General features: G+C 38.5%; 1 protein-coding gene across 2 annotated transcripts in view; it reads left to right on the top strand.

Moving 5' to 3' along the window:
* Window positions 1-14107: 14107 nt before the first annotated feature.
* Window positions 14108-22220, top strand: part of efna4 (ephrin A4) — a 59741-nt gene continuing 51628 nt past the window's right edge. The window contains exons 1-2 of one of the 2 annotated variants that reach the window (XM_079837915.1): window positions 14108-14376; window positions 14495-14691. In XM_079837915.1, the coding sequence (XP_079694041.1) occupies window positions 14573-14691 (119 nt within the window). In that variant the 5' untranslated portion in view covers window positions 14108-14376; window positions 14495-14572. Of the gene's footprint in view, window positions 14692-22220 lie in introns of both variants that reach the window. The other variant, XM_079837914.1, reaches the window with a different exon arrangement.

Here is a 22220-nt window from a genome sequence, read left to right as displayed (position 1 = left end):
CGCACCATGTTAGAGCAAAAATAAAGCCAAGCATAAATGCGTCAATCCCAGGTCTCAAATGCCCTTGCTATCACACTTTCTTCATTGAATTTATAATGCAGCGGGGCAGTTTAGAGAGTGAAAAGCGAAAGGGAACCGGCCTCTCTCTCACTCACTCCCTTCGAGTTTGCATGTGGGCAGCCTAATTAATTGAGCAGTGCCTCTGTGAGTCTGTGTGTGTGTTGCACGCCGGTTGAGAGGAAAGTTAATTATAGAGGGGAGAGTGGTGTGTACAGCCTGGTTGATTACAGTACGGAGGATTGGGAAAATGTGTGTTTGTGTATGTGTGTGAGACTGTCAGTCTGCGCCTGTACAGATAACAGGATTAACTCTCCCCTGACAGCTGGAGTACAACAGGGACGGAGAGAGAGAAACAAGAGAGAAATGAGGGAGGCAAGGAGGACATAAGTGACACTGATAGGGTTGAGGGATTTATGGAGAGCGAAAGACCCACTGCTGTCGTTTCTCAGACCATTTACTAACCCAATATAAAGAGAGCCATTCATTAAACTTCTAAAAAGGGAAAAGTTTGCATGGCTTTTTGAGTCAAATTCTTCTACTTAATTCAAGTAAATGTTTGACTTAAAATACCAGCCATAATTATAACAATAATCTAACTCTGGGACGATGTTGAAACTTTCAACTTAGAGTTTTATGAAAATTTGTCCTATTTATACTGTTCAAATGTTTGTGATCAGTAAGAAAACAAACATATGCTTTTATTCTGCAAGAATGCGTTAAATTAATCAAGAGAGACAGTAGATTTTACATTGTTACAAAAAAATCTATTTCAAATAAATGCGCTTCTTTTTATGAAAGAACCCTGAAAATATTAAGCAGCACAAATGTTTTCAACATTGATAACAATACAAAATATTTCTAGAGCACCAAATTACCAGCATATTACAATGATTTCTGAAGGATCATGTGACACTGAAGACTGGAGTAATGATGCTGAAAATAAACAGGAATAAATTACATTTTAAAATAAATTTCAAAATATTGCTGCTTTGAAGCCTTGGTGAGTATCAGAGACTCCTTTCAAAAAACATTAAACAAATCTTACAGACCCCGAACTTTTGAACAGTAGTGTACATAGTTTAAAACTGTACAATATTATGTAGGCCCATTTTGCATTGTCTAGGAGAAAAGTGAATGTTATGGAGAGCTAAGTGCTTAACGTTTAAAGTTTTTTAACCTCTAAAACCCATTTAAGCCCACGTGTATAATTGTCATTTTCCTTTTGTAAGTATTTTTCTAGATATTATCCATGTTTTTAATCTCAATGACACGCAAGAAAACAACCAAATAAAGGATTTCAAGAGAGAGAAAAAAAAGGTAATAACTTCCTTCCTGTCACATAAGACTTCCAACTTCCTCCCCCTACTTCCAGGAACCATAATGAAGGCAAACCCTCCCAAAGAAAGGTTATTTTCATGTTACTAATAAGTATTTTTTGTTGACATATACATATCTACATAATCGTGAAGGTCTCTAGAATCATCCAAACAAAACAATTCTTACAACAGATCTATAGTTTTTTGAACACTTAGTCAAAAGTCCAAACGGCAACTATAGTTGCCAGTGGGCAAATGACTTGTAAGTACATATAATGGGGAAATGGGGTATACTGTGTTAACAGGTTAATAAATCAAGGTTTTTGCTCTTTAGTGCTTTTTGCTTTCATAATATCCCACCTAAAACATAACTTAACCTTTTAACTGACATCTATACTGTACAGTAGACCTTAATTCGATAGGGAAAAATATCATATTTTATGATATTATGCATTGTAAGGGCCAAAATATTGAGGACCCTTCATCCAGTTTGGAATGGATGCGTTTCATGACTTATGACTAGTAGCTTACGATTCCATTATAATGTGGAAATTCAGACAAGTAATGAGTTTACATTTACATTATTATATGAAATCACCTACTACAGTCAGCCATTGAATACTATGGGACTATTTATTTATTTTTGTTTGTTATATAGATGTAAGTTTTTCGTCATTATATTAATTTAACTTTTTGATACACAATGCCCTGTTAGGGCAAATTAATGGCTGCATTTTGTTCTGCACTATGTTCCACCACTTTAAGACAAATGTATTTGTTGTTTGTTGCATTTTCATATTTAACAGATTACAAGATAGAAGCAGCTTTTTTGAGTTTGCATCGAATGTTCTTCGACTTTTATACACAATAGATTTGTTTATGAATAAAGATTGATCTGTTGAAAGCAGTTATTTCGAGTTAGATGCCAAATGTTCTCCTCCTAGTCAAATTTGACCACCGCACAATCAAATACGATTTTCAAGAAAAAAAACTAAAACCTGGGGAAAATAAATGCAGAACATGTTCACATAGGACACTGTTAACATGACTATATGCATGAAACCATTCAGAAAAATTGGGCACAAATGGGTTAAGTAAAACCCTCAAAATAACTTTATGAATATTAAAGGGACAGTTCATTCAAAAAAGAAAATTCTATAATTTACTCATCCTCATGTGACAGAAGTTTTTCTTTTTTAGTGAACTATCGCTTTTAACTACCATCACTGCATCATTGCATCAATGCTTAACAGGTCATTTTAAATGTTAGAAATTATTTAGAAATATAGTAAATATTTTAAGGTATACTTAAGTAATAATTTAGTTTCGTGTTTCAGAAATATTATTGCCTGCCTACAGTAAGCCTACACAAAAGATTTATAGAATTCTTCTGTCATACATGCATGCACGTTTACATTATGTGCGAAAAAAGAAAAGAAGGTCTGACTTACTTGCACAGATCTTTCATGTCTCGTAGGACTTTCTTCTCTAGGTGAAGCTATTTATATCCGCTCTGATATGTTGATCACAGGAAACCATGGGTATACCCCAAACCGTCAGATTCAACCAAGCCGGAGAGCAGCGCTTAAGGTAAAGGGAAAAACGAATAAATAAAACAATGTTCCTGCCCAAGTAACTTGCCATTTTTATATTTTCAAAGTCAATAGAGAGCCCAGAACAGTGTATATATCTTCTCCATGGTACCATAAGAGACCCCTGGTTGAAGACCCTAGTTTTAAATCACATAAATAAGAACCACATGAACAGACAAAAATCTTGACACCTTTTTAAACACAACAAACAGACAATTAGTATGCAAAATACAAATGTAATTAACGAATCAATCGTTTTAATAGAGGACCAAACGCACCCTGGCGTTACGATACAACAACAATGTAAATAAGGCCCCAAACGTACTGAAGTAAGTTACTTTTAGTTACACAAGTTATGAATTGTGTTTTTTTTGTGTGTGTTGCATTTTCAGCATTGCCTCAAGGGGCGCTATAGCTACACTCTAAAAAAAAAAAGGTTCTATATTGCACCAAAAATGGTTCTTGGCTCGTAATCATAGGGGAACCTTTTTTAGTGCTATATAGCACCAATTTTGGTGCTTCAGTGGTTCTTAAGCGGTTCTTCAGAGGTTCTTCAGCGGTTCTTCAGAGGTTCTTCACCGGTTCTTTGACTAAGGTGCTATATAGAACCGCTGAAGAACCACTGAAGCACCAAAATTGGTGCAATATAGCACTAAAAAAGGTTCCCCTATGATTACGAGCCTTTTTTTTTAGAGTGTAGGTTGCGTCATTGTCTACTTGTGGCCAGTTTTCTCTTTCAGGGCAACTACTGTGTCATAGCGGAGCAACAGTTTATTAACAATAAAATAGCTTAGAAAGCCAGTGGGTCTCATAATTACTAATAATTGAGTGGATTATTTCCAGCACAAAAATGTCAGCACAATTCACAATATCTGCATACGCACATGAATTTGTCCTTAACCTTGTTCTGATGTTAATGATCTTAGATTATTCTAAAAGAGCGGACGCATGCCCAAGGTTGATAATTTGCATAAAACACACCCAAACCATCTCTATATACAAGCTTTCCACACAACCTTTCCTTTACAGGCTTTTGTCACTCTCTCAGCCGGGGCTGACGCTAGAGGGGAGAATGGTGGTGATGATTCTCAGGGGGCCCGCAGCAAACCTGCACTGGGGCCCCAGATACCATAGCTATCTGGGGCCCTGCTCTCAGCAGCAAACATATGCCATTCTCTAAAGACTAGGTTGTTAGGTTATTAAATAATAACCATTATAGGTCATTTTCTGTATACGTTATTTTTAGGTTATTTAAAAATAACTACCCTGAAATGTTCTTGGAAAGTAATTATATGGTTGAAAAAAAAAAAAGAATAACCTTAAAATAACCATTACGAAATGTTCATTATGCAAGTTATTATTTATAGGTGATTTAAAAATAACCACCCTGCAACATTCTGGGAAGATTATTTTATGGTTGCAAAATAATAACCGAAAAATAACCTCTCGGCAACATTCGTTATTTTATGGTCACATAAAATAAAACCTAAAAAGAACATTCCTAGAACGTTATTATTTGGTTCTCAAAAAAACCCAAACGGGAACCATATACTAATGTTAGGGGAATGAGCTGTGATTGCTGGGTGGGTTCCCTTTAAGGTAGCTACCCTGGAGGACTGAAGTTTGCTACCGACAAGACCACCACAAGAGTGCACTTTAACTATTGCGTACTTGCGTAAAGAATTTCAAAGTTTCTAGCTTAAAACAACCACACGTCTGAAATCTCATACTCTCTCGAATAGGTCCTTTTTCTAATCATTTACTTTGCTGCGACCACCAAGAAAACACAGAGAATGTGAAGTTGACGTCATGCCGTGAGTTCTGGGTAACTGTCTTGTTTAGACGCCATATTACGAGGATCGGGGTGCCTTTTTGCTAGTGAGTTTAATGCAGCGCTTTGATTTTGTGTTGTGATAGGTAATTCATGCTGCATCGAAAATTGCAACAGTAACTCACATCATCATTCAGGGAGAAAACTGGACAAATGTAATACGTTTTTTCGCCTTTTCTACGTGTAATAACACAAGCAGGTTAAGGGGGTGACGAAACCACACCGGATAGCAAATCAAGGAATTATGTCACCGATTAAACCCACTGCCTATCACTCATTAAAATGATCACATTCCTGAGTGATTTTAAAAGTGCTGTATTTTGTTTGGTTTAACAATTAACATAACATTTGCGAGTATGACTGTATCACAGTTTTGTCGGCTTGTGAATTAGCAGAACTGGCCCCACTTTATATTAGGTGGCCTTAAGTACTATGTACTTACATCAAAAAAATAAGTACAATGTACTTACTGTGTTCAAATTGTATTGCAAAACACTTTTGCTGATGATATTGAGTTGGGATACGGGTAGGGTTAGGGACAGGTGTGGTGGTATGGGTAAGTTTAAGGGTAGGGTTAGGTGTAAGGGAAGTGTCAACTGTGTAATTACAAATGTAAATACAGAAATTAATTACAGATGTAATTACATGCAGGTATTTTTTTAAATGTAAGTACAATGTAAAAACATGTATGTACACAATAAGTGCATTGTATCAAGTAATTAATTAAAATGTTAGTACATAGTAGTTAAGGCCACCTAATATAAAGTGGGTCCGCAGAACTTGCACGATGCACTTGCAGAATTTTGGTTGCATGTTGAAATATATATATATATATATTTAAAAAAAATAGTGTCAGTGTCTGTCTGCTGAATGTGACTGCATCCTTCGAAAGACTTGGACTTCAAAGGCCACGCCTCCGAAGGCTGAGAAGGTCAGACTGAGCGTTGTTAAATGGGACAGTACTCCTATGGAGAATTGTTCTTGTCACCTAGCAACTGTGACAGCTGCCATTGATGAGTGACAGTAACGGTTGTACTGGACTTTTTTTAAAGTTATATATAAAAAAAAACTAAACAGGGTTTACAACCTGTCTAAATATATTCACCATGGTCAATTTATGTACATAAGCAGGGCCGTGCACAGACATTTTGAGGGGCAGTGGCCCAAACCAAAAAAAAGGGGCACTGGGGTGGGGTGGCATTGGGGGCGAGGATTGGGTGCTTGTCCATACAAATTATCCATCTTACTCTTACTATTCCTTTACTGACAGCCTGTAAATATCTGATTTGGCTGATTCTCAGTGGGCTCTCCCTCACTCTCTGAGCCCTACCTTTTTCTCCTGACCATAGACGACAATCTCATCTCAGCACTTTTGATGAATGAATATGCAATTTTTTATTTTGTCATTTCATCTTAATATCAACCTTTGTGAGATTTTAGTCAGTTAAACTTATGTTGAATATCAAAGGTTTTGTGTCTATTTGTTAATGAGGGATTTGTGGACACAATGTGTTTGGTTTTGTGGAGTAAATGTTATAGCTTTTATTTTGACGTAAAAAGATAACATTAGACCCTTGGGGTAAGATGACCCAGCCATATTTGGCACAGAAGGCCTGCTTGTTACTGGTTTTATTGTTTTTAAATGTAATAGTTATTTTAATTAACGGGGCTGATGATTTAGATGTACATTTCAGGCATCTTCACTTTCGTTAAAATCTATAGATTAATAGTGAATTCTATTATGACAAAATCTATTATGTTTTTTTATTATAATTTGTTTTATTATGACATATCTTCTTCAGTTAAAATATGGGCAATTAAATAAATAAATATTGATATGCTTGTACATAAGTAAAAAAAAAGTACCTTTCAGGTGATTATCTTTGAATGATTCATGAGTTATTCAATTATTCTACTAAATTGTCAAAATGTAAAAAAATGTAAGTAGTTATTTGTTTAGTTATTTAATATTTTACATGAATGACACTTTAAAAGATATATAAATAGTAATAAGAATTATATCAAAAGTAATTTATACATTCTTCTGTAACAGTTTATGGGTTATTATATGAAATTAGGCCTATATATATATATAGGCTATATATATATATATATTTACTAATTCCGTGGATTGTAATGCATACTGTTAAAGCGACGATATTCTGGAACTGTCGTCTCCGCTTTCCAGATTTCCGCGCACAGGCTCTGGGGGGCGAGCGGGAAAACACGGGAGCGGATTCACAGAATCTGTGGATCTTAAGCAGAGGGAAAACAGAACACTTTTAGCAGGGATGAGTAGCGACCATAGACTGCGAGAGGGGCACCTCAGCTGATGAGGCCTTTAAATTAAATGTCCCCCCCCCCCCCCCCCCCCCCCCCCCCGTGCACGGCCCTGTACATAAGAGTGTAAACTATATAAAATCACACCTTGATAGAACCCAATACTTATATTTAAAATGGTGACGCAATCAGCCTTCAAAGGATGCAGCCTTTGAATTGGGACACAGCATCTGATTCCCCTCTATGGCCATGGGAAAGTGAATATTTACAATAACAACAAACTTTATTTACATTTAAACGTTTCCAACAAAGAAATTGATCGACTTCTTTCAGCTTGTTGAACACATATTTTTAAATTTGGACATTTCTACGGTGTGTCGGCTGAAGCAGCAGTGAGCACCCATATTTTCATGGTTACCAGATACACGGAATTCTGCAAAATTACAGTGAAAACATTAAATTGTCAGGAAATGAAATAAAATAGCTACTCTTCCCGGCAAACGATGCCATGGAGAATGTGAACATTTAATTTAAAGGCAAAAACTAAACAAAAGGCGCAGGTATCGGTACTAATTTCAGTATGAGTAGGGCGATCCTCTTAGGATGGAGGCGCCTTCCCAGCATGCAACTCAGGATGACGTAGCTTCACATTCTCTATAGTATGAATGTGTGCGGTATGAATGTAATCCGAAACGTACTACATTCGCCATGTTGTAATTACTGTATCATACAACCTAGTAGCATATATCGTAAAATAAAAGCTGCGTACTTGTGTTCCTGAAAGTTTTAAATTGCTGGAACTTCAAAATATCAGCAACAAAAAAACACACACACACACACACACACACGCAACCTAAAACCTACAATAATGAAGCAAACCTTTGATAGGTTTTTTTCACCATTTACTTAGCCTAGGAATAATTTTAGTTACAGTGCATGCTGGCCGTCTGTTAACCTGTGCTCTTGTTCAGCTTGCCAAAACTAGGTGGGGATGCAAGTTTTGGAACAACACCTGATTTCAGGAGCACGAAACACACTTCAGAGCGGCTCCTGGAGGAGCACAAGGTGACTGTTCCCCGTTTAGCCCCAATTCTTAATTACCACAGCACTGCTGAGACTCCCACACAATAGCCCAGACCCGGCCCACATGGACCACTGGCACCCAGATCTTCATTTATATAAATCAGAGCTCTGCTGTGCTTCAGATATGACCTCCACAAGGGCTCTAAGCTGCACTACACCGCCATAAATACCTGAATATATCCTGTTAATTCCGAGACAGGACAAATCTGCGGTCAGGAAGTGACACAGAGTCAGATATAAAGGCCGAGGCGTGAAAATCTCTCTCTGGTGTATGTGCTGCCCATTATCACGCTGCTTTATTAATTAGATAATAACCGAGGAGGCCAATTCGGGCCTCAGTGGGTGAGACCTTTTGTGTAATTATCCCATGTTCGTGAGAGCGAGGGAACGAGGAACTTCTGCTTCGTTGTCGGGGGACTGTGAAACCTCCAGAGGGACAAATCACACAGGGGAAGACACCGCCGCACAATCATGTGATATTAATGAGAGGAGGACAGGGGAATTAATAGGTTGTGCCATAGCAAGGGGAAGACTTGGAAGAATTAGCAACCGAATATACCCACCGCCGCGCTTCCCAACATCATTGGTGAATACTCTCCACCTGCCGCTAAGAGTGATGGGCCTGCCGCACCGCTGGTCGTACCTGCCTCACATTACTCACATCTTGGGCCAGTAATTTAACACGCACAGATAATAACAAGGGACCACCGACTGTTGCCGCACATGGTGGCCACGGTGATTACTGCCTGAACACGCACTCTCCCGGGATCTCTGTCGTCAGCAAGGTGAATTAATTCTGCCTCTCCCTTACCCATCAACACATTCACATACAAACACAAAACATGTAGACTCCCACAGAGTTGAGCAGGAGCTAAAGTTTCCAGCAGCTGTTGTGTACCCCAAAACAACTTTAAAGGGATAGTTCACCCAAAAATGAAAATTACCCCATGATTTACTCTCCCTCAAATCATCCTTAGGTGTATATGACATTCTTCTTTCAGACTAATACAATTGGAGTTTGTGGCGAGGTGGACGAGCGAGAGACATGGGAGGAGCGTGCGAGATCGGAGTGCGTGATTGAGAAAACAGTCTCGAGTCAAAAACCGGTCTCGAGTCCTCTCATGAGGGAGCACGGAGGCATATAAGGACGAGCGACACCGGTGAAGGACGAGAGAGGACCAGGCCTGGATTTTAAGTTGTGTTTTGTTTACTTTTGTGTATGTATGCGGCAGTCGACCGTGAGGGGCTGCCGCTTTTACTTTCATTATTATTTATTTATTTTATTCAAGTCTGTTGAACGTTCGCAGGTTCCTGCCTCCTTATCTACAAACTCTGTAACAGAGTTATATAAAAAAAATGGCCTGGCTCTTCCAAGCTTTATAATGGCAGTGAATGGCTGTTTCTGTTTTGAAGTCCATAAAAGTGCATCTATCCATCATAAAAGTAATTCAAACTTATTTTCCATCTCTAACTTCCACTAACTGTCATACGCAGTAGATTGGTGTTCCAGCGTATGACGTAGGATGCTCCGGAAAGAATATGCGAATTCTTGCAAGAAACAAGTTTTGTTTTGCTCTGTCCTCTGTCCTCTGCGCTTCAGTGTTGGTCACCGGAACTTACGCTACGCCTGCATCCTACATCCTACGCTGGAACGCCAGTCCCTCGTGAATGCGTGGACGACAGTTAGCGGAAGTTAGAAACTTTACAGTTTGTAAAGTTTTAAATATGGATATTTTTTCTTACACAAACGCATCACTTTGCTTCAGAAGGCCTTTATTAACCCCCGGAGAGGTATGGATTACATTTATGATGGATAGATGCACTTTTATGGACTTCAAAACAGAAAAAGCCATTCACTACCATTATAGGGCCATTTTTTTTTATATAACTCTGATTTTATTCGTCTGAAAGAAGAATGTAATATACACCTAGGATGACTTGAGGGTGAGTAAATCATGGGGTAATTTTCATTTTTGGGTGAATCCCATGCACTATTAATTAATGAAATAATTTCAGAATGATACTTCACTGGCTGGGATTCCTTATAGAGAAAGCCGAAAGGAAACAATACAATTAACAAGCACATACAAAGTATGCGGAAACAACACATTGAGCAAGACAAAAGCCATTGAATTTCCTCGAAGTCTTGTGGCTAATGCTGATAAACATGTTTAATACATTCCCCAATGGTGAAAACATCCCTTTTCATGAATAACCAGTTTGAGGAGAAGAATTAGGGTGTGTAATAACTGTGGAGATTTCTCTGCTAAACAAATGTCCTTTATGTTCAGTGGGTTTTACGGATCTGCTCAAGTGTCGTTACTGAGCTAGTTATTCTGGTTAATAAAACAGCCCATAATTTGGTGACAATAGCTTAAGAAAAACAGGATTATTGAAATTAAAAAAAGTATATAATTTTCTGATAATATATACATTTAAACAAACACACACACACACAAAGATATTTTTCAATTATTTGTAATTATTTTATTACCATTACTTCAGTCTTCATTGTCACATGACTCTTCAGAACTCATGGTCCGTTCAAGTCATATCGTAAAGATCAGTTGAATGCACACGAACGCCACCACAATGCCGTAAATATGAGTGGGAAGCTTGGGATTTCCTTTAAGCCCTGATCTTTATGAGTTGGGGCGTGTTTGACTACATAACTACAGTAATGTGGAAGATATGGAAATCCGTGACGTTTTACATACGTAATGTATGCGTTTCAATGGCAACACTATCAAAGCTGAAATGAATCTGCAGCAATCAGGTGGTACAGGTCCGTGCTACAGTATGTGACGTTTTCTCGTACTATAGCACGGTGATGACTCATCATCAGAGTCTCATAATTATTCATGAGACTGCGTGTCCTTATCCTATGAGAAGACGTGTTGTTTCATTTATAACTGCACGCACTTAATTATTAATGACAGCACGTGTTGATAGGCATTTTCCTCTGACTGGTGCTTCAAACAGTGAGATTGCATACATTAAGTGAGAGATGCATTAATGGGTCAAAAAAACGATTGCTTTGTAAGAGTTTCTGCGTCGCATACATTCTCTTCGATAGATCCACACTGTGAGTGTAACCAGTCTTTATGACGCTTTAACTGACCAAACGGCTTATAAAAACTCCAAAAAAATAAGTCTCAAAAGTTATCAAAGATGCAACAGCGTGTTCATATATATTTTTCAAGAGAACAAAGTGCAAATGGCTGTGCATTTATTTGTGCATTGAATTTTAGCTGTCACAGGATATACAGTGAGGAAAATAAGTTTTTGAACACCCTGCTATTTTGCAAGTTCTCCCACTTAGAAATCATGGAGGGGTCTGAAATTGTCATCGTAGGTGCATGTCCACTGTGAGAGACATAATCTAAAAAAAAAAATCCAGAAATCACAATGTATGATTTTGTAACTATTTATTTGTATGATACAGCTGCAAATAAGTATTCTTACTGATTGTATGGGGTGGACAGGTGTCTTTATGCAGCTAACGACCTCAAGGTGCATCTAATTTAGGATAATAAATGGAGTGGAGGTGGACATTTTAAAGGCAGACTAACAGGTCTTTGAGGGTCAGAATTCTAGCTGATAGACAGGTGTTAAAATACTTATTCGCCCTTAGTGCCGTGGCAGCGGGTCAAAGCGTTCTCGAGTATAAATATGTAGCTATTATGCACATAGGTGATTTTGAATTGATATTTCGTGTCGATATACAACTGCACACTTAAAACTGATCATGGTCTTTAAATATTTGTAAGATTGGCGAATCTATTTTACGAACTTTACCGCACTCCGAGAGTCCCCTAGTGGTCGGGAGCATTTCCGTTGTGTTGTGGCTTGATTTCGTTGTGTTGTGGATGTTCCGTTGTGTTGTGGCTTGATTTCGTTGTGTTATGGCTTCATTCTGTTGTGTTGTGGATTTATTTTGTTGTGAACTTATGTATGCATTTTAAATTTTGTTGTGTTGTGCACTACTGGGCCACCGTACATGCCCACTTAAAGGGAGAGTTCACCCAAAAACGAAAATTTGATGTTTTTCTGCTTACCCCTAAGGCATCCAAGATGTAGGTGTCTTCGTTTCTTCAGTAGAACACAAATTAAGTTTTTTAACTCCAACCGTTGCGGTGTGTCACTCATGTAATGCAGAATTTTGACCTCACTCGCAGGAAGTGATGGCAGTCTGGAGAGCTGAAGACATTCGTCTGATATGAGGTGATTAATTGCATAAATACTGTTCTCGTTCGACATCAATGTGTCGTCACGAGCCGCGAAGTTTAATTTGAAGTTGTCTGTCCATGTTTTTTTTACTCTAATAGAATTAGACCCCATTGACAAGCATTATATGAGTGACACACCGCAACGGTTGGAGTTAAAAAATCTTAATTTGTGTTCTACTGAAGAAACGAAGACACCTACATCTTGGATGCCTTAGGGGTAAGCAGAAAAACATCAAATTTTCGTTTTTGGGTGAACTCTCCCTTTAATGTAGCATTTCTTAAAACTGTGGTGAGAACTGAATGCTGCTGAAACAGGGGATTTCATGACCCTTTAAGTTATGTTCATTATTATTGCAATGTTATGTGCTTTAAGACATAAGGTTTAACACAGTCTCTGGCCCTGTCCCAAATGGCCTCATGGTCTTCCTATGAGTCTGCACTTTTGTGACGTAACGCTGCTTTGACTATTGGGAAGAAGTCTGCTGCAGAACTTCAGTGCAGGCTCAGCAAAAGTGCGCATCGAGGGCACATATATCGACCACAAAGGGGACGCTCGCAAGCACCCTTCTGACACTGAAAATGATAAATGGGACACCCAACGGTCTCATGAACTTAAAGGCTCACTTAAGTGCCTTGAAACGTGCAGCAGCGTTATTTAATGTGCTGACATAATTCCCACTGAAACAGGAAGAGGGGATACTATTGAACAGCTAGTCTCCTTTTTTAAAAATGTGTTTATATCACAGCTCGGCATGTCACAGCAACATGCTATTGCTAGCCGCTCCGAAAATTGCATACCCTACCTTTAAAAGGTATTTAGCAATCACATTGCCAAGATTTTGTATTTGCAATGAAGCTGTATAACAATATAATATGTAACAAAAGTGTACAGTGGCTTCATAAAATAATTAAACATTAACAAAAAAGAAAACACACCTGACGCACATTCTTTTTTCTTCATTTTCTAGAAGTAGAGTTAAAAACCTTGCTCTGTTTTGTGTTGTTAATTAAAGTGATAGTTCACCCAAAAATGAATCTGTGTTCAGCAGAAGAAAGAAATTCATACAGATCCATATTGGACCTGTATGCACCATCATTCTAATACGCTGATTTGCTAATCAAGAAAAAAAAAACAGTTATTATCAATGTAGAAAACAGTTATGCTGCTTAATATTTTTGTGGAAACTTTTTTTCAGAAATAATATAATGTTTAAAAGAATTATTACCACAAAATGCAAAAGTCTTTACTTTCAATTTTGCTCAATTTAGTTAGTCCTTGTGGAATAAAACCATTAATTTCTTAAAATAAATATAATTAATATTTAATAGAGGCTGTATTTAATAATCTATAGCCCCAGAACTGCTACAGTATTCACTTATGGTATCATTTGGAACGCAGTACAGCTCCAATTTTTTTATACCGTTTCCAGCAAAATACTAAGGGAAATGTTACGTCTCGGTCACCACAAGTTTTCAAACTTTCTACCGTAACAACAACAGTATAACAACAGAAAAATGGCTGCACGAGCCAAAAGTTCACGAGGAAGTAACTTACTTGCAAGACTTTTGTCCCATATGCAGTGAAAGTGGAGCTGTCAGGGCACTGTGTGCAACACACCTTCAAAAACTAGGGAATGTTGGTCCCGCCCCTTAGATCAATGATTGGCTCAAAGTTTCAACGCTCACACACCCGTGTCCCCCGCCCTGCCCAGAAACGCACTCCAGTCACTCCTAATCACTGTCAACTATCAACGGCCGTGATTGAGAGCGTCCCGCGACTACAAACAATTGTCTCCTCTTTTCAAGCTTGGAGTTGTTGTCAAACTTGGACCTTATGAACCAACACTGGATTTACGTTTGAGGAAAAATAAGTTATTTTTATGTCAGCGTGAAGTGGAATACTTGTCAAATCTTCACAAGGAAATACCAAACGTCACAAGGAATCGCAAGAATGTTTTTTTATGAACTACGTCAACATATGCTTTGTAAGATTATAAACTAAAACATGCAGCAACGTGTTGCATTTAGTAAGTAGAACATGTCTCGCTTGTAGAAACGTTCAGAGTTCCTAACGACTTGGGAATTGTTTCTCTTCTATCCCAGTAAAGTTCTGCTGCTGGTTTTTACTCAACTGAATCACACATCAGTTTAAAGTCGTCTCATCCGCGGCCCGCTCCAGTCATGAACGTGCCAAGGTGCTCTGGAGTTTGCGCTATGATGAGACTTCTGGCGCTGTTTATACATGTTTTGTCAACGACAGCAAAGAGACACGTCGTATACTGGAACTCTACAAACACACGGTAAGTTCCCAATTACTTGTAATTCTTACTCATCGTGTTGACTGTTTCCAATTAACCTCATTACGCAGGATTGCGGGTGCGTTGTGCGTAAGCGCGCGCGCGGTGCTCTTCAGGAGCTCAGCCTAGTGAATGTGAGGTGACTAAACCCAAAAACGCTCCCAGATTTGTGTTGCTTCATGTCTGCTACCTAAAACACACCTGCACCTATTAAAGGGTTTAAATGTGGTAACGTGTCCTCCCATGCCTCACTGTTCCCACCAGTCAGACTTTGATGTGCTAATCCTTAAAGGTACACTCTGTCATTTTTTTTAAATTAAAGTTTTATGCATAAAGTGAGAAATTAACAGCGTTATAAGTTAACACAAGTTATGTACAATTACATGAGATGATGATTTAGAAAGCTTAAAAAAAGCTTTTGTTTTTTTTACATGGGGCGGGTTGCCACTAAATGGGCGCTGCCATTTTGAAATCACATGACCATGGAAGTTATCATTATAACTAAGAATAATAATGTTTAATATATATGCTTTTCATTCAATGCTCAAGGCAATTTACAAAGAAAATAAATGTTAAAGCATTAAAGGGATAGTTCACCCAAAAATGAAGATTACCCAATGATTTGCTCTTTTATAACTTTTATAGTGGATGGATGCACTTTTTGGGCTTTAAATTTATTTTGGGCTGCTATTCAATGCCATTACAATGCTTGGATCAGGAAATTTTTTTAAAAATATTACTCCGATTGTATTCGTCTGAAAGAAGAATGTCATATACACATAGAATGGCTAAATTATCAGATAATTTTCATTTTTGGGTGAACTATCCCTTTGAAGTGTGGAAAAACTGTTCCCCACATTTGAATATGCCTACTTCCCTACTATATGGTATGTTAGTTGATTAGTAGTTTTGAATGCACAATATTTATGAATCAGTATGCAAAAATGTTCCCAGATGACTGAGATTCTGAAGTGTGCACCCATTGGACAATTTCTATCCGAAGCCGCATTTCCACCGCAGGAACTTTGGGGTGGTACTCTCTGTGTTTCGACCGCAAGGACCAGGGTCTAAATGAAGCTCCAGGTAAAAATGTCCCCCTCAGAAAGCCCCTGTTCGCGAGGTAGTACATTTTCAAAGTTCAGGAACTTTCGAGGGTGGGACTTTGGCGCTGAACATGCTGATTGGTGGAGTTCAAGCAGCATTTTGATTGGTTGACTAGTGGACCATGATTTTTACAAGTATGTTGCGGTGCGTGCATTAAGAATTGTTTGCTATTGGAATCAACAATGGGGTTTAAAAAAATATGACAGATGGACAGGCGACGAGGTTCAGGCTTTAGCTTGTATGCGGAAGACGAAATCCAGAGGGGAACTGGAAAGTCGCGGGCAGTCCTACGTCACCGTAGCTTGACGTCGTCATACTCTAGTCAGAATATGAGTCTGATACTGCTCCACTGGGCTGTGATTTATGAGGCGTTTCAACCGAACCAGGAAAGAAAATGCCTCTGCACTGCAATTGGATAGACCTACAACCAATCAGAGCAATGGAGCGACACATAGTTGTCAACAGAAATCAACTGCACGCACACTGGAAGAAGTAAAAGAAGATGAGTGTAAACGATCTTTGTCGGTGTTGTAAAAAAGAATTTAAGGATACACGGAGTACTTACCAACACGATCATCATTTTTGAGAGAAATAGTAAAGGTGGATGCATATACAAAGTTCTTCGTTTAGGATTAGAACGAATTCAACCCAGGCGCTCTTTGGTGACATGGATGATTACATTACTGTTAATCATCTGTCCATCATCGTATAAAGCCCGCCCTGACAATTTCATTGGTCCGACCAGCTCTGGTTCGAGCATAGTTGATCCACAACGGAGAAAGTCCAGACAGAACTTCCCGACCTCAAATGTTGTGGGCGGGGCTAAGTTCGCCTGGCATCCAGGCTAACATCACAAGACTAATTTGCCTAATCTTCACGGTACTTTAGACCGTGATGGAAACGTAGACAGCAACAGGTCTGGTGGAAAAAAGTTATTCGGAAAAAAGTTCCTGGGACAAATTGTTTTGGGTAATTTAGATGGAAACGCAGCTCTGTATGATGCCATGGGAGAGTTTTGTCATATTCATTGGAGGATGTAGTAAATCCAGATTGTATTCGTACTTCATGCATACTTACTGTATAAAACATACTTTTAGTTTTAAAATGGCCAAAGAATTTCTTCATCAAATGCAGATTGCTTTCTCAAAATGTGAGATTTCCAGTGGGGTTATTGTTGACTAAAACTAATTTTAAAAAAAATGTTGTTAATTGAAATAAAGCTGAAATAAAATACTAATATTAGATGAGAAACTTCAAGTAACTAAAAAGAAAATTGGCAACTAACTGAACTAAAATAAGTTTATTAAATCAAAAATAATAATAATAATCCTAAATTAACACTGGCGATTTCAGACTCTGCAAATTAGATTGAATCTGTGAATGTCCATTATATGGATGTTTGTAGAATGAGACCGGGGAAAACAAACAAAGACGATCAAAACAAAAGATAAACAAACAGCTTCGGTGTGAAGTGACAGCAGTTAGTAATTATCTTGTGTATCTGTGTTCCAATTTCATTAATTGGGATCAAGGGTCAGAGCTTTTGTATCTGTTGAAAGGGGGAATCGGCTATATCCTGTAAAATCCAATGCCCTCTGGCTCCTTACAGTCTGGTGAACAATTCCTCTAGGTTTGATCAATTAGTGCTGAACGTAGCACTAATTAAATAAATCAATGTTAATGATGTGTGCAAATAGGCTCTCTTCCTGTCGTGCTACAGATCTGTCCTCTGTCTTGCTCTATAATAGTTTAATTGGTGTCATTTGTTAGACTGATGGCACGCTCACCTGCCACTCCAGGTGTTATCTCGGTCTGGATTGGCTGCGCGAGTTACGGACAGCCTAGAGGGCCAGCTGCGCTCCGCCCCTCTCGGAACTCCTCGGACATGGGAAGCTCTCCATATGGACGTGTTTTTCAGCGGCAGGCCTCATGTAGTGACACGCAAATAGTTAAAAAGCTCGATTCTAGTTACTTTGTCATAGCTCATTAATTTCTCATCATTTTAAAAGTTTTACAGATTTGTTGTCTGGCATGCAGTTTATTACTCATATGATAGAGAGATTAATTTTCTCTTAGCTTGTGGGCTCACTGACGCACTCAAACCTACACTTACAGTCAAGGTTGGCGTGTAGTCATGTTTAGTCTTGTCATGCAGTGTTGTGGTTTATTAACACAGATTTAGGAATAGGCATCTGCAGACTAAACATCAACTCCCTTGCTTTAACGCTTCTCCAGTGCTGCAAACAATGAACACATTGCACAGACATTGATTTTCTGTTTACACCAAATAGTGTAATATAACCAGATTAATGAGGCTTGGTGTTGGATACATGAGCGCTGCAAGGTAGTCATGCAATTTTTCATCACATCAATACTTTCTAAAGAGTGTGAGAAACAAGACTTTTGGGTTTGTCTAGCTGTGTATATGTGTGATATATATTTTATATTTTTCCTCTTCCTTAATCTCCACTCCTGCCTTTTAGTTGTAACTGAGCTGTGAAGTGCTCTAAGAAACTTGTTGCTTTTCGTTTATCAGCTGACGTTTTAGATGGCCTGTCAGGTGGATAAGGCTTATAATACGTGTGCTTTGCTCTTATCTGTCACGCTCTCTCTGCTCGCCCTTTTATTTCCTCATGTTTTCTTATGATCTTAATCAAAAAGTTTGAGACCTGATGCAATGGCTGTGTATACATACAGGGAGCTTTCTGACTTAACTCACCCACTCTTGTTTCTATTTTGGAACACCAAAAGAGATATTCTGAAGACTGTGCTGTTCACTCTTTTCCATACAATTGTAAGGATGAATGACTAAAGTGTTCAAACTTAAAAAAATCCATCATAAAGTTTTATGATTTAGATTTATGCACTATATTCTAAGTCTTCTGAAGATGGAATAGCTTTGTGTGAGATACAGACCAAATTAGTTATTCATCACAGATTTGTTATTGTTCTGTATGCTATATAACAATTATTATTAGATGGAAAACTTGGCAACTGAAACGAGCCAAACTCAAAATGACTGAAATAAAAATAAAGCTTAAAGGGATAGTTCACCCAAAAATGAAAATTAGCCCATGATTTGCTCACCCTCAAGTCATCCGAGGTGTATATGACAATAAAATTAGAGTTATATAAAACATTTTTTGGCTAATCCAAGCATTATTATAGCAGTAATAGTTGCTCTGTTTTTGAAGTCCATAAATCGATGCGTTTGTGTAAGAAAAATATCCATATTTTAAAAAAATAATAATTTTTTTCTATGGCTCTGCATTCAGCCGTCCCCGCGTCATCACTTCCGGCGAATAAGGTCAAAATACATGCAAAATACCGACGCGATCATAGATATATACATAGATTCTTCATTAGTGCCTGTGCGGATCGGTCGAAAGAGGCATCTACGTATATATATCCTTGATCACTTGATCACTTGATCACTTGATCAGTGTTTCATGTAGGTTGTCTACAAACCGGAAGGTTGGTGGTTCAATCCCCGGTTCCACCTGACCAAGTGTCGAGGTGTCCATGAGCAAGACACCTAACCCCAGCTGCTGTCGACAAGCTGGATGGCGCCTTGCATGGCTGACACCGTGAATGTGAGGCAATGTGTAAAGCGCTTTGGATGGCCATGGGTCTGTTGAAAGCGCTATATAAATGCAGTCCATTTTCCATTTACCATTACTATGCTGTGACGCAGTGGAGTCTCAAAATTATCCTGCGATAATGTATATGATGTATATTACGATTATGATTAAGTATATGCCTTTCTCTACTGACGTTCAAAGCATTTCTAAGGCAGACTGAGATGGCGAACAGGAACGTGGTTTGTGTAACATTATCAACACATTAATAGCTGTTTGATAGTCAAGCAAAAGGCTAATCATATTAATTACCATTATATGTCCGACGTTGTAAAGAGCGAAACCTGCAGCGTTTACTACAGTATCTTGAGTAAAAGTTGACCGAGTGGGTCTCTGAGCTGGTGTGAGTGGGTGGAGGTGGGGCTAATTTGCATATTAATTGTTCTGCATATACTAAATGAAGCAAGGGGGCAGTTACATTCAAACTATTTTAAGGCATGAAGAATTTTTTCCACAAGAACATTTAAATGTCATTTTTAGTGATCAAAGATGCGTTTTAAGGGATACAATTATTGACTACAGGGGAACTTTTAATAGAAAAAAACAAAAACTAATAAAAATGATGAAAACAAAATGACAATCTAATTCTACATATTAATAAATACTATAATAGTATACAAATAATACTAAAATAGCTTTGATTCATTGATCTTCCCCTCTAGTGGGCTGTTAATCATAAAGTCAGTAAACAGAACACAAGGACTGTGACTGAATCATTCAGACCTGTTTTGTGAACTGGATCAGCTACTGTAATTCATTGAAAAGATTCATTGGACGTCCATGTGCCAAGGAGAGCTGCACTGAAGAGATTTTCAGTGAATAAGTCCATTTTATTATGTTCGTAACACAAATCTATTGTATATCTTCAGAAGACGTGGAATATAGCACGGATGGACCACTTTTGTGATGCTTTTGCTGCTTTTTTTTAAACCTGAAAGCTTCATTTTTCCTTCAATAAAACTGTATGGAAAGGTGCGACCGGTGCATTCTTCAGAATATCTCCAGAGAAGAAAGTCATGCAGGTTTGGAGCGACATGAGTAAATGACGTACATACTACAGTGTTATTACATACATCAGTGATATTGAACCTCTACATTGTTCAACTTGCCTTTTATATCTGTTATGTGTATGTGTGTGTATTCATCTCTTGTGTGTGAGTCACTTACTCAACAAGTTGGAGCACATTTCTAATACTCTCGAAATACCAAGTGCCTCATTCTCAACACCTCCCTTTTATCTCTCACAGCTACATGTCTTACTGCAAAAAAACAGTATTTATTTTAATTGCTCATTTTTGAAATAAACCATCAATTAATACCCAAGGAACTTTGAATAATTTCAATTGCGTTTGTGCATAATGGAGGATTGTTTGTTTGCATGAGTGTTAATTCATGCGAACAAATGCACATCAACCCCCCATACACGCACCCCAAATACAACAAAGTATGTTTTCTCCTTGTTTCAGCGAGAGGCGGGATCGGACCTCTTAGGCAGCACGGGGGCGGACGCACCCATGCGCATGCAAATTTAAATGAAAGCTTGAAGATCAACTGTAATTTTGCTCAATCAGGGCTGTCGTGATTGGACCCCTAAGCACGTCTCGTGCTTGGTGAGGACTTTCACAATTTTCGGGTAATCTCCCTACTACTTCTATAAATCATTAGCTACGAGAACCTGTGAACTGTAATCAACAAACCTACTCAGAAATAATCACACGCGGGCTCGCATTCAGAAGGAAGTAAGAAAGTGAACTCCCTGCTGCTTTCGCTCGCTTGCCGGTTATTATGTGGTTGACTGTATAGCTTAATGCATCATAGTGGATTGTATAATTATCCATATGAGTGGAACTATATTTACTGAATGTTTGTTTTCGTCTGTCCTGCCCAGCGTCTGCCCGTAACCTTCAGCAATCTGCAACACATTGTCATGAACAGGCATTTCCCGATAATGCAGATGACCTAAGAAATAGTTAGGCTGCATAAATCAAAAGAAAATGTTGCGAAAACAGGAAATATTCCTCAACCTTGTACTCGACAACCTCAACTATGTCCTTATCGCATTTTTCCCTGCTGTGTAATTATGAAATATGTTCTGAGGAACATGCCCTTGCACTGCTAGATATAGCCTCTGCCTTTTAATTCTCATGGAACTTTTTTTAATGGCACATTTTCCTTTCTTTGTATCGCAATACTTTACTTGGCTTACACGTGTGACTGAAAACTTACTTTTGAAATTGCTAAATTCGTAACTGTGCATCTTTCAGGAGATGTTCCTTTTTCTTCAGTGGTCTCCTATCAGCCTCTACTGTAAAGGCCACCTGGCCCAGTGGGCATGAAGAGATTTTGGAGGTTCATAGAGGGACTTTACAGACAGGATCTGTCCTATGGCTTGTTCCCGATTCGCTGAGGTCCAATCGGCTTCTTTGAAGAAGTCCCAGCCGATATAAAGTTGATGGACTGAGCATGAAACGGATATAATCTTATAAAACGGGTCTTGAGCGGTGGAATTTGGCCAGACCTGGTAGGGATAACCTTTCAGTCTACCTTGGAGAAAGTCATATTCTGTCATCTGTTTAATATTGTAATTTAGTGATTATATGAGTTCTAGATTTCTCTGTGTGATTGCGCAGGACCGGCTTCCCAGCCGTCCCGCTGCACACAGCGAAGGGAGAGTTTCCGTGTTTTCTGCCTTGCCTGGATATTTGGCTAATACCCACCGTACAGATGTTATCAGCAAGTACACTCCATTATCTCACACCTCCACATTGGCCAATAGCTCTTCTCTCAGCG

This window comes from Gobio gobio, assembly GCF_949357685.1.
Source record: "Gobio gobio genome assembly, chromosome: 15".
Lineage (NCBI taxonomy): Eukaryota > Metazoa > Chordata > Actinopteri > Cypriniformes > Gobionidae > Gobio > Gobio gobio.
The sequence above is the reverse complement of the archived record's forward strand: the minus strand, read 5'-3'. Positions and strand labels throughout refer to the sequence as shown.